Genomic DNA, 16303 nt, shown 5'->3' with positions numbered 1-16303 from the left:
TGTTGTGTGACGCATACGGTGGATGTTGTGTGACGCATACGGTGGATGATGTGTGACGCATACGGTGGATGTTGTGTGACGCATACGGTGGATGATGTGTGACGCATACGGTGGATGATGTGCGACGCATACGGTGGATGTTGTGCGACGCATACGGTGGATGTTGTGCGACGCATACGGTGGATGTTGTGCGACGCATACGGTGGATGTTGTGCGACGCATACGGTGGATGATGTGCGACGCATACGGTGGATGTTGTGCGACGCATACGGTGGATGATGTGCGACGCATACGGTGGATGATGTGCGACGTATAGCGGTGGATGATGTGCGACGCATACGGTGGATGTTGTGCGACGCATACGGTGGATGATGTGTGACGCATAGCGGTGGATGTTGTGTGATGCATACGGTGGATGTGTGACGCATACGGTGGATGTTGTGTGACGCATACGGTGGACGATGTGTGACGCATACGGTGGATGTTGTGTGACGCATAGCGGTGGATGATGTGTGACGCATACGGTGGATGTTGTGTGACGCATACGGTGGATGATGTGTGACGCATACGGTGGATGTTGTGTGACGCATACGGTGGATGTTGTGTGACGCATACGGTGGATGATGTGTGAAGCATACGGTGGATGATGTGTGATGCATACGGTGGATGATGTGTGAAGCATACGGTGGATGTTGTGTGACGCATACGGTGGATGATGTGTGACGCATAGCGGTGGATGATGTGTGATGCATACGGTGGATGATGTGTGAAGCATACGGTGGATGTTGTGTGACGCATACGGTGGATGATGTGTGACGCATACGGTGGATGTTGTGTGACGCATACGGTGGATGATGTGTGAAGCATACGGTGGATGATGTGTGACGCATACGGTGGATGATGTGTGAAGCATACGGTGGATGTTGTGTGATGCATACGGTGGATGATGTGTGACGCATAGCGGTGGATGATGTGTGACGCATACGGTGGATGTTGTGTGACGCATACGGTGGATGTTGTGTGACGCATACGGTGGATGATGTGTGAAGCATACGGTGGATGATGTGTGAAGCATACGGTGGATGATGTGTGATGCATACGGTGGATGTTGTGTGATGCATACGGTGGATGATGTGTGATGCATACGGTGGATGTTGCGTGATCCATACGGTGGATGTTGCGTGATGCATACGGTGGATGTTGCGTGATGCATACGGTGGATGTTGCGTGATGCATAAGGTGGATGTTGCGTGATGCATACGGTGGATGTTGCGTGATGCATACGGTGGATGTTGCGTGATGCATACGGTGGATGTTGCGTGATGCATACGGTGGATGATGCGTGATGCATACGGTGGATGTTGCGTGATGCATACGGTGGATGATGCGTGATGCATACGGTGGATGATGCGTACGGTGGATGATGCGTGATGCATACGGTGGATGATGCGTGATGCATACGGTGGATGATGCGTGATGCATACGGTGGATGATGCGTGATGCATACGGTGGATGATGTGTGATGCATACGGTGGATGATGCGTGATGCATACGGTGGATGATGCGTGATGCATACGGTGGATGATGCGTGATGCATACGGTGGATGATGTGTGATGCATACGGTGGATGATGCGTGATGCATACGGTGGATGATGCGTGATGCATACGGTGGATGATGTGTGATGCATACGGTGTGGGTGTATTCTCCCTGTCTTCTACTGTAACTCTGCTGTGTGTGATGGAAGCTCTCACAGCTCTACTGTCTCAGCTGACAGTGTAGTATGTTAATAGCATCCTGTAGCATAGCATACACGGAGCTGGAGGCTGATTGTAACACAGCACTGTAGCCCAGCTATGTCTCCATCACAGTCACAGGCTGTTGCGTGTCTGAGAGCAGGTTACACGGTGGCTGTGTGTGAGCACGGGCCGGCGGCTCGCCCTCTCTTACCATGGCCTCCATCGACTCCCAGCTCTTGGTCTCAGATCCTGACAAGAGGAAATTTTTGGAATTTCCTCTGAAATTCACCTTCAGGTTGATGTAGAAGTCCATGGCGCGGCCCGTCCTCGCCTTAACGCATATTACACACGACGGACACGGAGCGCTTTCCCCGACCGACGGAGGCTATTCGGGTTAATCTCGCAAATTCGCTCCACTGTGATTTATCAGAGATTGGGGGCGTATTCTGTGTTGCCATCAGCGTCCTGGGCACGCCCACTCCGCACCACCTGTCCGGAACAAAATGGACACTTCCGTTTGTGCGGAAAGACTGAAAATAGCGCACGAGCCGAGACGAGCCGCTGGAGGGCGCGAGAGCATCGCCTGTGATCACATTCAGCAGCTCACTGCACATCTGTTTCTTTATGCTCAGCTACGAAACTAACATAAATATAACAATGTTCTTCAGCAATACAATTATAATAATGTACTGCATTAAGGTCCATGCACGAAGTATGATTCATGTTCCACTCTGCACCTTGTATCATGAACTATGTCAGCTTCGGGGTGTCATCATCTCATCGCTCTACTTGTGTTCATGTAAGTATCTGCTACGTGAGGTCGCTGTTCACAGCCGATGCTGTGTCCTGTCTGTGTTATTGTCGCATTGAATGAACACGTGCACCAAAACGTCAGCTTGTTCCATTGTCAGTGTAGACTCGACAGAGACACTGTCCACATGACCAGCAGAACGAAGTTGTGCAATCACTATGAGATCTGCTGGTTCTATGACCTCAGTGTGTGTCCAGCTTCATGCTGGTCATTACAATGATCAACGCACTGTAACAGCTTCTGGGTTTCATTAAACAACTTCCAATGAACAATGAAGTGCTCCTGAACAAACTCGCCTTTTCATATTCACATCCTGTAATAAAACGTACTAATATCGCGCTGTGAAGAACCTGTTACAGGTAAGAGTCCTGCATTGGATATATTACGGAAGTAAAAGAAAGAATAATCAGGAAAACTTTCAGGAAACTTAAAGAATTAAAAGTAAAAGTGTTCTCGTATATACTTTGTTTAGTAATGTCTGTTTGAAAATGAGAAAAAAATTGCATATCTTCTAAATTTGGAAGTGAGACAATTTTAGCCAAATTTCACAAATAATATTTTGTTAAATGTATGATTGTATTATTTATTTTATTAAAGTCTGTACATTATATGACATGTCATCATTCACCCATTCACACACTGATGACCATGTAAGGTACCACCTGCCCAATGTGAGTCCGTTGATGGGCAATGTTCAACATTCACACACTGTCGGCACAGCTGAGCAATGTTCAGTGTCCACGTGGACGAGTGGAGCCATAATCATCCGAGCTCGGCAGCTTCTTCACGGGTGCTGAACTCGTGTCGCTCGTCTGATGCTTGCCGCTGAAGTGCCGCTGAAGGATCTCGCTGTCTCTCGGATGTCCCCCCTCGTCTCTCGTCTTGTCCGTGGATCCCCGTTGTGTCCTGTAAATGTCCTGTGTTGATTGTTTCATTAAATACCTGCTTCACGCTACTCTGTCTGGCCTGCATTCAGTCGTCCACCACACCCCGTGACAACAATCCTACTTTCCATGATGCTGTTATTAAATATGATACATTTTTAAAGAGTGAAATAAGTTACCCAACAATAAATCAAGTTGATCATTTCTTTCACCTGCAGAGCATGCTACATTGTGCATGTTGATGAATCAGTATTAATAATCCCGTAATAATATAAATATGATGTAAAACTTTGAAATGAGCCAATCTGCATGATAAGTTCTTATTTTGAGTTATTGTGCTGATAATACTTCAAAATCTGAGTTTCTTCAACAATTCTTTGAGATGAACACTTTGACAATGAACAGACCAGAGGAAATGTTTCCGTAAAGTTTAGGGAGATAATAAAATGCACTTCCCGAGTGTTTAACTTGTACCGTGTTACACTGAGCTAATCAGCTAGCTGCTAGAGGAGGTTACGTCACTGCTCGCTCACTAGCTTTGAGTAAAGTGCTTTTCTTCAGGAGGAAGTGAGTAAACACGTTCGATGGAGCCTCACCGGACGTTCCGTCTCTGCATCAGTCAGATCGTTTAATCACGACCGTCGTTTAATCACGACCTTCGTCGTTTAATCACGACCTTCGTCGTTTAATCACGACCTTCGTCGTTTAATCACGACCTTCGTCGTTTAATCACGACCGTCGTTTAATCACGACCGTCGTTGATTAATCACGTCCATCGTCGTTTAATCACCACCTTCTTCGTTTAATCACCACCATCGTCGTTTAATCACGACCTTCGTCGTTTAATCACGACCATCGTCGTTTAATCACGACCTTCTTCGTTTAATCACGACCTTTGTCGTTTAATCACGACCATCTTCGTTTAATCACGACCTTCGTCGTTTAATCACGACCATCTTCGTTTAATCACGACCTTCGTCGTTTAATCACGACCTTTGTCGTTTAATCACGACCATCTTCGTTTAATCACGACCTTCGTCGTTTAATCACGAACATCGTCGTTTAATCACGACCTTCGTCGTTTAATCACGACCTTCTTCGTTTAATCACGACCATCGTCGTTTAATCACGACCTTCGTCGTTTAATCACGACCTTCGTCGTTTAATCACGACCTTCTTCGTTTAATCACGACCATCGTCGTTTAATCACGACCTTCGTCGTTTAATCACGACCTTCGTCGTTTAATCACGACCATCGTCGTTTAATCACGACCATCGTCGTTTAATCACGACCTTCTTCGTTTAATCACGACCTTTGTCGTTTAATCACGACCATCTTCGTTTAATCACGACCTTCGTCGTTTAATCACGACCATCTTCGTTTAATCACGACCTTCGTCGTTTAATCACGACCTTTGTCGTTTAATCACGACCTTCTTCGTTTAATCACGACCTTTGTCGTTTAATCACGACCATCTTCGTTTAATCACGACCTTCGTCGTTTAATCACGACCATCGTCGTTTAATCACGACCATCGTCGTTTAATCACGACCTTCTTCGTTTAATCACGACCTTTGTCGTTTAATCACGACCATCTTCGTTTAATCACGACCTTCGTCGTTTAATCACGACCATCTTCGTTTAATCACGACCTTCGTCGTTTAATCACGACCTTTGTCGTTTAATCACGACCATCTTCGTTTAATCACGACCTTCGTCGTTTAATCACGAACATCGTCGTTTAATCACGACCTTCGTCGTTTAATCACGACCATCGTCGTTTAATCACGACCTTCGTCGTTTAATCACGACCTTCGTCGTTTAATCACGACCATCGTCGTTTAATCACGACCTTCGTCGTTTAATCACGACCTTCGTCGTTTAATCACGACCTTCGTCGTTTAATCATGACCTTCATTTGGCTGTTCCGAGCTGACGTCACGGGGTCACGCCACTAGTTGCTGGCACGTAATTAGTATGAGATGTTTATTATGATCACCTGTTATGAAATGGGTAACATTAATACATGTTTGTAATATTGTGCCATGCCACAATATAGCATGAATGAATATCAATCAGAACACAGAGTGAAACAGCTGACTAAATGAATGGTTGCAGCATGGTTTAATGATTGTATTTGGTTTAGAAGTTTTACACTTTTCCGTCTACCAATGAATCATTTTTAATGTCTTCTTCTAAACTTTCACCACATCCTCAGACATCACAGTCAAAATGTACAATTATTGCAGTGAACAAGTGCTACTTCAGTCCCAGTGGAGCCACCTCAGGATCAATGAGACAAACAACCACACACACCCTCAGTTCATCCCGCGAGCATTGAACACATCACACATTGGCAACAATCAACATTGCCTTAACTCGCCTCTCTATACATGGATTATATCTGCATGTGATTCCAAACACAACAGAGACATCCTTCATTTCCCCTCCCCCTCCTGCAAGCACTCTTTCCCATTGGTCAGTGGGTGCTGGTGGCCACTGTTATGTGAAGCGGGGGGGATGTAGGGGCCGTTGTTGGGACATGGACTGCTATCTGGAAGAAGTACATCTGAAAACAAATGAAAAGATGTACTATTCCCTTCAGGTTAAATGTGTACAGCTGATAGGCCTCATGCTTGTAGCGTACTTACCTTACAGCCGATAGCTAGCAGTGTGTGCAGAACCACTATGGTCACAACTGTAGCCACTGACATCACCTTGGTGTCATCACGGACAACAGGCCAGAAGGTGAGGACCAGGACGGAGCCAGAGACCACCATGGCAAACAGGATCAGTGTCCAGCGCAGCCACTCAAATGGAATGACCCACAGAACCTGGAACCAGATCAGTGTGCTTTCAGACCGAACATCTTTGGTTCATTTCAATCTAATGTAGGCTGATGTGAAACCTGCTAATCAAACTCTCTTGCAGACGAAACAACTGGACCACGTCTGCCTGAAGAGGGGTCAGCTCCGAAGAGTCCGCAAGGAATGGACCAACCCCAGGATGAGTAGATGTGATGTTGACATGAATTCAAACTACTGTACTATAAATTCACCTAAAGATAGTGAAGTGTTAGGTCTGTATAAGAGATGTCTGGCCCAATGTCTAGCCTGTGTAAGATCCCTCGGTACGCTGGATCTGATAGATGGGCCAGATATTGAACAACCAAATGTTGGATATAGATCCATGTTGTGCTCCTCTGGCACGACTGGCCGAAGACACTGTGAAACTAAATGAAAGCTCTGCACTGAAATTAGGCTAAATATTTTCGTTAATTGTTCTTGCGGTTCAATTGTTGTGGAGGCGTTACGATACATTACTATAAGGTCCACTTAGCAACTTGGCTGATATCAACTCGTTACACTGTTTCCATCTTCAGTGCCTCCACTCTAATCGATCTCCACAAGGGGGGGTTGGGGGTCCGAGTGTACCGAACCAATCACGAGAGGCCAACGGATCAGCCCAAATCTAATGTCATTTTAAGTGCAGTCGTCGGGCTTTATTATATTTAATGGAGAAACCGCTGTTTCGTTTCCCGATGCCAGACTAATCAGTCCACTTGGTGGAGTGCTTGAATACAAAGGTCTGGACCAACGCACCTCAGTAACTGCATGGGGCTGTCAATCACAAGACACAATCTATTTCAACAGGTGGAGTTTTTCTCCCAGTCGTCATGGAATTGTAGATGTTCAAGTTTAAACTTCTTTGAGCACTTAAAGGCTTCATCCTCTGGACGAAGATGAAGAAGTAGGGACAGAGAAAAGGGCAGACTGATGTTATAAATAGTGTTTCTGTTCTTTCAATCACGGAGGATGACTGTTGCAGCAACGAGAGGCTTTGCTGGGTCACGAAATACATTAATAGAGAATCATGATATTTGCACCTGCACTTATCTATGTTTACTCTTCTGATTATGCTTTTTACCAGGCTGAGAGACAGCAAGTTGTTGGGATAATTTAGAATTAGTTTCTTACCCTTCTTAGCTTATTGTGAGCCTGACATCCATCAGTGAAACTCAGGAGAGTAAAGGACTCACCGAGGTGGGGATGTAGATGAACAGAGAGTAGCCGTAGACACACACCGTCTCCAGAAAGGAATAGCCCCCGACCTGCCTCTCAGCCCCTTGCCGCCAGGTCAGAAACCCCCATAAGCCAATCGGCACCAGCCAGGCGTACATGAAGATCACAACTGCTGCTATGGTCACTGTTCGCCAAAAGCAGACAAATAAAGCAGACTCAGCATGACTCAGTAAAACTAAGACAGACTATTCAGGTGAGTTAAAGACGCCGTGGAAGACTGACCTCTGTGGAACTGGGGTCTGTAGTGGTAGGAGGGGTTACCCATCTCACTGAGGAAGGTGGCCAAGTTCCCACTGATCACGACTGAGAACACCAGCGTAACACAGATCCAGAACGGTCCTACACACACACACACACACACACACACACTTTACTGTACATGAAGACCTTCAGTGACAGCTTTCATTTCCTAACAAGCAACCTTCCGAACTAACAGTCAGCACCAAATGCCGACAGTAACTGGAACCATGTCAACCTCACTCAGCCTAGATCAGAGTCCTGAACTGGCCCTTTAAGGACGGAAGCAACAGAAACAGCTGTGGAGGACTTTATCTGCCTTTTGATTATTCTGAGCATACAAGTCTGTTATGAAACAACTGACATTCATATCACCTTATTTCCCGGGAATTCTTACAAAATCTAAACCTTTTCCGCAGGAAAGATTTAGAGATGAAATTTGAGCATTTGAATCCAGATATATAAAACCTGTTCAGAGGATAGAGAATCACAAACACAACAGAAGACGGATGCATTGTAATGATCAGGCTGTGATCACATCCCAACAGTACAGTGTTCACATACTTTCCTTTCCTTAGTGAGAGAGAGAGTGTACGGTGTCTCTACTTATAGAAGTGCAGATCATCCACAGAACCTCTCTTTCACCTCATTACTCAACGGGAGACGACTGCTGCGCAGCATTAAGCGTTCACTGTGACACCGACAGCTGCTGTGGTGACTCTGTGATAGGAAACATCCCAAGACTCTGTATTATCCTCTCTTCTCTCCTCGCTCCTCGCTCCTCCCTCCTCCCTCCTCCCTCCTCCCTCCTCCCTCCTCCCTCCTCCCTCCTCCCTCCTCGATTCAACCGCACGTTGTTCTGCGCCGCCACATTGACGGCCGTCCCAAAGCTCTTATTTCTGCTCTGAGGAGCGAGGAGCGAGGAGGGACCTATGAGGAGCCATGAGCCAGGACGCACGAATAAATCAATTCCAGTGTTCAAGAGAAACAACAATCATATTCTGGGTTATTTAATATCGACGTCACAATCTGAATTTCAAAACGTACAGACGCAAATAATTCATCAATAAGACAATCGCATCCCGCCGGTAGAAATGGATCCTGAGCTTATAAACAGAACACAGAACACAGTTTAACAGACTAAAGAGAGAAACACTCTACAGTGATGATCACTGTGTCTTTATTAGTTATTAGTATTATTAGTTACTGTTATTAAGTACAGTGATCATGTGACACACACAAACTTATCTAAAGTCTCTCCAGCTGTTAAAGCCGACTGACAGCTGGATCAGCTGATCACAGCTGGATCAGCTGATCACAGCTGGATCAGCTGATCCAGCTGTGATCAGCTGATCCTCCGTCATCAGAAACAGACGTCGCTTCACGTGACGCAACTGGGGAAAGGACGTCTCATGTCTCTTAAAACATGTCTCCTCGTTTCTCTCTCCTCACACGGTTTCCTTGAGGAAAGGATGCAAGTGAGGGAAACGGGGATGCAGTTAAGAGACTTAACGTTGAGAAAAGAAGACAATGACTTCCTTCAACGTCCTTTATGCTCTTTACTCTCAACAACCTCCACTGGCTTCAGAACCTTGGAAGAGAAAAGACAAGCAGCCCATCTGACCACGCATACTTCTAGTATAACCGAGTAATAATATATATAATCTAGTGTAACACCTGGTACCTCAGCAGCTGCAGCAGTTTCACTGCATACGTCACCCTGAACACAACCATCAACCATCTACAACGTATGGCCTTCACATCCAGAGAACATTAGGGATGATGAAAGGGAAAGTACAATAGAATACATTGAACACGTCGCCGCTGGCGTACCATAGAGATCTGGGCTGCTCCTGAGGTGGTGTTTGATGAAGTTTCTTCCAGGTAATGGCATCACTGAGCCCTTAACTCTGTCCAGTACCTGCATCACATGATGGGGTGTCAAGCAGAAGAACAAACTAAACGTAATCGTCATCAACATGTAAACGTCTTCCTGAGATGAGTTGAAATGACATGTATCGATCATTCATATGAAGAGTGGAGTGTAGAGGATGGGGTACCTGCTCTGTGTCCACATTGAAGAAAGACTGATAGTACTCAAAGGTCCAGAAGCCACCAGCTGGTTTCTGTCCTCCTAACAGCTGGAAGCACACACATCTGTCAGCTGCTGTCCACTCAGAGCATCAGGACTCTCTGAGAACCCGTGTCACGGTGACACAAGTCACACATGTACTGTACGCACCTCTGAACTCTCCTCCTGACCGTCCTCGTCCTCTGAGAGCTCCAGCTTCACCTCCTCTCCTCCTCCTCCTCCTCCTCCTCCTCCCGCTGCTGCTGTAGTGATGGTGTTTGAGGCAGACGTACTGAGTGTGGAGGCCCCCGGGTCTGCAGACAGCAGCTCTGCTGCCTCCTCAAACTCTACAGACATGCATCAAGAAACACGGGGAGTTAATCCTGGACCTGGAGCAGACCAGGTCCTACACACAGACGCTTCTCCTCCAGGGACCTGGACCGCCACGTGAGTCTGGCTCTCTCCCTCTGCACCATACAGATGTTGCTGTTCATGCTCACTCACTAACCTTTCTCACTTGTTTTCTATGAGGCAGACTAATTAACAGACTAACTCATAAAACATTACGGTGGGATTGTTTGAGGAGATCCATCCCAGTGAGTCGCCTTTATTCTTTCTGTCAAAGTCACATGACCTTTGTGCAGTGATGCAGTGATGGGACCTAAAGGAAGCGCTGCATTGATGGATTGATGGGCCATGTTGTCAGAAAATATCATCTCAAACATTTCTTTATGAACAATGCTGCCTTCCTCTGGGGAAAACACATCCATGTTATTGTTACTCAATACTCTGCTAACTCAAGTTATTCATCACGCACCATCCAGAGACAGCGTGCAGTTAAACACGTTACCTATCAACCTCATCTCCACTCAGTCCCACGTAACATCGCCCACAGTCCTTGTGCATCTGGTACAGACTTGATTTTGATATCAATATATTTAGATTATTTCCAATTTGGACATCTGTACATTTTGAAAGCCAGAGTTAAGCTTGAGACACGAGATATGGATGTGAGGAGGGAATGCAGAAGAAGAGACGACAGCACTGCAGCACGTTGAAACGACAGGCTTTACCTTGGAACTGCAGATCATTAGGACTCGCCATGGCTTCAGTGATCGGACAGCGATCTCATGCAGACCTAGGAGCAGACGAACACTGAGGTCAGACACATTCTACTAGGGTTCTAGATCCACATCTCTGTATAGATCAAGGATCTGTTCAAGCAGCAAGCTCACATACAAGACACTTTACGGATAGTTCACGTTTCAGTCCTTCAACAGTCGAACGAGCAGCAGGACGTCTCTGATGAGAGCAGCTGTGACAGCTAACCTTAGAATACGTTCACACTCGCACTCATGTTCCTCATTAGTTTGAAGACATAAACGTACCTAATAGTACACGTAGGTTTGACAGAAAGTAGTCATACACTGCTAACGCCTGTCTTTCTTAACTAGCGACGGTCTGCTCCATGGTTAGCCTGCTAGGTTAGCATCCTGGACACGTCATCAGTAAACAAGGCTGTCACGTGAACCATCTTCTTTTTAAAAGGTTTGTTGATTTTGTAAATATAGCATACAGTGAAATGCAAAGTTATGCAACACATCATTATGGCTGTTCAATATAGAAAATACATATTTTCATAATGTTGTTACTAATAACAAAAACATAATATCGGTTTAAGTGACAGCAAGCGGAACCTTTGCGTAGTAGGACTTTCTGTCGGAAGATTAAGAACGACTCACGTGTGGGGCGCCATTTTGACTGCATGCGAGTCGTCTTGTTGACATCCAGCATGTTTGTCCGGAGTGAAGGTGACCGTACTAACGTTAGTGAATAAAACCAGTGGAAATGGCTTCGCTGCGTGTAGTGAGGAGGATGTGCTCCGCTGCGGCAGAAACAGTAGCAGCTCCGGTCTCAAGCAGCAGATGGGAGAGGCTGAGGAACAGTAAAGCAGGTGAGCAGCTGAGTGAGCGAACGCTAGTTACTGTCAGGCTGCAGGAACACTGCACACGTTAGCTTAGTTAGCGTTAGGTACTTAGTTACTGTCAGGCTGCAGGAACACTGCACACGTTAGCTTAGTTAGCGTTAGGTACTTAGTGTCAGGCTGCAGTGCTTTGGCCCTAATTAGAATCACCATATACACGCATGATATTTGACCACTGAATTTAACCCATCGTCAGCATTTTTAGGAGCAGTGAGTTGATGCGAAGTGCTCGGGGAGCCACTAGGGTTTCAGTGTCTCACTCGAGGATAAGTGGACAGTATGAGCCAGGGATCCAAGCACCAACCTTGACCCACTTTACCCACAGGAGCACTAGGACGAGTCCAATGTGTCTGAGATAGTCATGTGTGTGGGAAGTAGTGAGCAAAGGACTGGATAATTGACACTGTATTATACTGTACAAGTTGTGAGTAATTGTAAACTATCATTGATCTGTGCATAAAGAATTGATTTGCTTCCTTTTTTCTGCTGATCCGTGACTCAGAATGGAGATACAATCAGAACTGAGCAGAACTGAGTTTTGTGATCCGCTGCACTCCTACTTTTGATATAGTTCAAATCATTTCCAGTGAATATGGAATAGTATTTCTGCCCTAATGTATACATATGGTAATGTTGTGGATGAAGTATTCCTTTTAAACTTTAATCGTGTAATTCAGTAAATCACTAGCGAGTAGTTCCTAAACTTAAGAAGGACTCAGTGATCCACTTCCAGATATCTGGAGCAATGTGCTGTTAGCAGGACTGAGTGACCCTTTGTGCTGTGTCCTTGTGTCTGTAGGTGCATGGTGTCGCGGCCTGGGCTCTGACTACAAAGAGGCATGTCGGGAGATAGTTGTCGGTTCATGGGAGCGACCCGTCAAAGCCTCTGTATATGCCTCTCTGCTGGGCGGGGCCTGGGCTTGTTGCTACACAAGACCGGACCACTCATCCTTTGAAGCCACCCTGCTGGAGTGCTCCAACCAGCTGGGCCTGCTGTCACCGTGGATCCGCAACGGGACCTCTGATGGCCACATACAGACTCTAGTGAAACTCCGTAACGAGGGACGGCTACACCATGCCAGCCTGGGTCTTCTCTCTCTGGTTTACCACTCTGACTACGACCCAGACACCACACTGTACGAAGCCTGCTGCTCCAATCTGTCGGTACCCTGGAAGGAACTGCCTCAGCGGGTATTAGATGTTGGCTTCCTCGGCCGCTGGTGGGTGCTTAACTCGAAGATGAAGGACTATGATGTGAACGAGGTTGAGTTCAAGCACCTGCCACCACACATGCAGGTGACGTTGCCACCCAGTGTTCAGGAGGTGGACCGGAGCGAGAGGTTGCACAAAGAGTCTTGGTTAGCGCTGAAAATGGGGGAAGAGGAGAAAGAAGCTGATGTAGTGGACAGAAAGGAGGAGAGTATCAGTGAAGAGGGCCGAGTGAAAGAGAAGCATACTCCAGCCTAACACTCCTAACCCTAACCTGTACTAGTGTAGTTATCCTCATCACATACAGTGTTTCACTCAACAAACTACTTTCATCTTACATGTTTCAGCTATGAACTGTGAGCTGCCATCTCACACGGCCAATGGAACACCCAGCTTTGATTTGTCAAAGTAAGAGCAGCCCTTTAACATCCTGAGCTCTGCTTTCATTTATTTACCGGTTTGTGTATCACAGAAGAGTAATCTCATATACCATGAACCATACCTTAATAAATGTCTGTTCTCTCCACATGTCATACTGTTGTTCTTACTGTTTTGTCTCAATTCCAGTACAATATTTACAGTCCTTCAGCCTTTTACTTTGACACATTTTAAGAAGCAAACTTGAGCTGGATATCACTGTGATGCCTATTCTTCCACTTCTAAGATGTACTCACTTTCTGTCTGCTACCTCATGTAGTATTGTCCCACGGTTTCCTTTCCTGTAGCGAAGTATCTGCTCTTTCACTCTGACGTTTACCTTCACAGTTAGAAGAACAGAAATGCTATTATTTAGCCTTATAATAAGATTGTTGGAGTATCGTAGTTATGTTCAATCATCCCAAAGAGTGCAGCAGTCTCAGCGTATTATATAGAAGGATACAAATATGACCAACATCTGGAATAAAAGTGCTCGGAACAACTGCAACAGAAGGCCTTCAGCGCTGCAACATTCATTCAGGACACGTTTTCATACATCCTCCTTATTGTCCCAATACTGTACAGACAGTGTGTCTGCTTCAGTCTTTGGCATGTTTCACGAAATACAGCAGAGTTTACTTATCAAGGTGATTGATGTGAAATTAACAACTTTAATTATTCCTAAACTAAAATATTGGCAACTAATAAATAGACTTCTCTTGCATCACTTGACTTGATTTAGAAGGAAGAACCTGAGATTCAATGTTTCTTCCATTTTTATGTTAAAGGCTGAAAGTAGAATGCATCAAACATGTTTGTGGTAACACTACATTAAAATGTAATGAGGCTTTATAATACTCTGAACATTTGTAATCATGCATGACGACTTTTAACAAAGTTTATTAGTATTAACAGTGGTGGACTTTGTGTAGTATCAGTTCATGGTTGCTGCTCTAACGTAACACATTTTAACACGTAACACGCTTTTCTGAAATGTCTTATAAACAGCAATAACGGGCTATATGCCTGAGCTTTAAGTGAAGTGAACACAGTATGAGGTTATTAGCATCGTATGATAGGCCGACTAACATGTATGAGGACATGTGAGCAGTGTTTGCTGGCTGCATGAGACAAAAGGATTCACAATGACTCGAAACCATGTAATGTTTTCATTTTCCAAAATGCACAATTTCACTTATCGTTTGTCAGGATATTTATGACGTAGTGAAGTCTTTGTCTTTGGGAGGAATTGTGTTTTCCACTCTGAGGTTCTACTCCTACAGCACTGTGTGAGAACATGGAGCATGTTTCTGTAAACGTGTGGTGACCCTACAGGTTCATTAGGCTGCCTACATTACATCAATTCAATGTTCACGTCAATGTTCACGTCCTTTATGGCCGCTCCAAGCACCCGTACCGTAACACCACCAACAGACAAGCATCCAATCCACTGCTTTGTTTATGCAAACAGCTCATTGACCACATAAACTCCAGCATTGTGACCAAGTGTGCCTTAAGTCCCAGTCTGCAATCCCCTCAACAACAGACTTCATCTGACAAGCTCTCCGTTAACATTCACTTGATGTAATGGAATCGACATGTACGGTCACCAGACCGGTAACTGTGCTGTGCTAGAGTTGGACCTGTAGCTGTCTCAACCACGAGACATCACAATGCAACTACAAATATCCAGAGCAAGACAAAGAGGAGCGGTTGACATGGCATTGATAATCATTGTGATTGTATATTTTCTGGTATACTTTACTTGCAGCGAACAAACACTGCTCAATATAGTCCTCATCCGTGTGTTCGAGTAGGCCTGTCACTGAACTGTTACTCACCTTATACAGTGCTGTCACTGTACTTAAAGCTCACACAGGAACTCTATAGCATGCTATAACACATGTCAAGCCCTGGATATAGTTAGATTCATGCATGAAGGGAAACATGGTTATGTTTGATGAGATGATGTTTTTAATCAGGAAGGTACAGTGCTTTCCATGGAGATGTAGTGGTGTCGAATAGAAGGGTACAGTAGCATGGAATGGAACACCGAAGTACTACAGTAAATGTGCTGGTATGTAAACTACTTTATGTGCAGTTGTATTTATACATTTGTACATGCTTGGTTCATCTTAAAGTGTTTAAACTTGCAGAACTGCATCACACAGAAGAGACGTACACCGCTGCTGCCTTTCCTGTCAGGAGTTCGTCACTCAGCACCTCATTGTGGCTTCATGAAGCGTTCGTTCCACAGATGCCCTGTGAGTGAGTCTCAGGCCATATCCACACTAGGCCGTGTCTCGTTGGATGCAGAGTTCTCAAATAGAACCGATCTCCATCCACACGGGAGTTTTCAGCATTATTGGAGCATCCACACGGCAGCCTTCGAAGGCGGACAGCACGTGACCATTAACGTACACTGGGCATGCGCGTGATGGTGTAAACAGGAAGTGGATTGCTTGCTTCGTTAAAAAAAAATATGACAGAGTAATAAAGTAGTCTTTAATAATGAAAGGTTGTATTTGATACTTAAGATCTTCCTCTATGAACTCAAACAGACAGTTCGTGGAAAGTTTTAGAATTTTTATTTTTCAGACGTAGTTACAGCGCTGCGGGTCTGTCTGTTTCTATATATATATATATATATATATATATATATATATATATATATATATATATATATATATATATATATATATATATATATATATATATATCTCATATCAACTTTACTTTAAAATCAACACTTACACGTAAACGTTTACTCGATTATGGTCCATAAATGTGGTCAACACACGTCGATCACTCGCTTCCATGTGTTGTTGTCGTGGGGCTGATGAATGTAACGTCAGCTCCGCCATTGGGG

At 45.1% G+C, this 16303-nt stretch overlaps 3 protein-coding genes across 7 annotated transcripts in view; 1 reads left to right on the top strand and 2 right to left on the bottom strand.

The window, feature by feature from the left end:
- The window catches only part of nbr1b (NBR1 autophagy cargo receptor b), a 49065-nt gene extending 46928 nt beyond the window's left edge, over positions 1-2137 (bottom strand). For all 3 annotated transcript variants that reach the window (XM_079281782.1, XM_079281784.1, XM_079281783.1), the window contains exon 1: positions 1950-2137. In XM_079281782.1, the coding sequence (XP_079137908.1) occupies positions 1950-2051 (102 nt within the window). In that variant the 5' untranslated portion in view covers positions 2052-2137. The remainder of the gene's footprint in view (positions 1-1949) is intronic.
- Positions 2138-5547: 3410 nt separating this feature from the next.
- Positions 5548-11326, bottom strand: yipf2 (Yip1 domain family, member 2). Of its 3 annotated transcripts, none has more exons than XM_079282561.1 (9): positions 11213-11326; positions 10898-10962; positions 9996-10171; positions 9814-9894; positions 9587-9674; positions 7739-7855; positions 7474-7640; positions 6086-6268; positions 5548-6003 (listed from the first exon to the last, which is right to left on the bottom strand). In XM_079282561.1, exons 2-9 carry the CDS (start codon positions 10926-10928, stop codon positions 5914-5916), a joined length of 933 nt encoding a protein of 310 aa, XP_079138687.1. In that variant the 5' UTR covers positions 10929-10962; positions 11213-11326; the 3' UTR covers positions 5548-5913. The 3 variants fall into 3 exon arrangements, with proteins under 3 accessions (XP_079138687.1, XP_079138686.1, XP_079138688.1); XM_079282560.1 differs by having other exon boundaries at positions 11064-11314; XM_079282562.1 differs by having other exon boundaries at positions 7519-7640; positions 11064-11314.
- Positions 11327-11582: 256 nt separating this feature from the next.
- timm29 (translocase of inner mitochondrial membrane 29) lies at positions 11583-13536 on the top strand. The gene is made up of 2 exons (XM_079282572.1): positions 11583-11778; positions 12608-13536. Exons 1-2 carry the CDS (start codon positions 11673-11675, stop codon positions 13273-13275), a joined length of 774 nt encoding a protein of 257 aa, XP_079138698.1. The 5' UTR covers positions 11583-11672; the 3' UTR covers positions 13276-13536.
- Positions 13537-16303: the final 2767 nt, after the last annotated feature.

Source organism: Melanostigma gelatinosum (assembly GCF_949748355.1).
Source record: "Melanostigma gelatinosum genome assembly, chromosome: 13".
Lineage (NCBI taxonomy): Eukaryota > Metazoa > Chordata > Actinopteri > Perciformes > Zoarcidae > Melanostigma > Melanostigma gelatinosum.
Note: the sequence above shows the minus strand (reverse complement) of the source record. Positions and strands in the feature narration are given on the sequence as shown.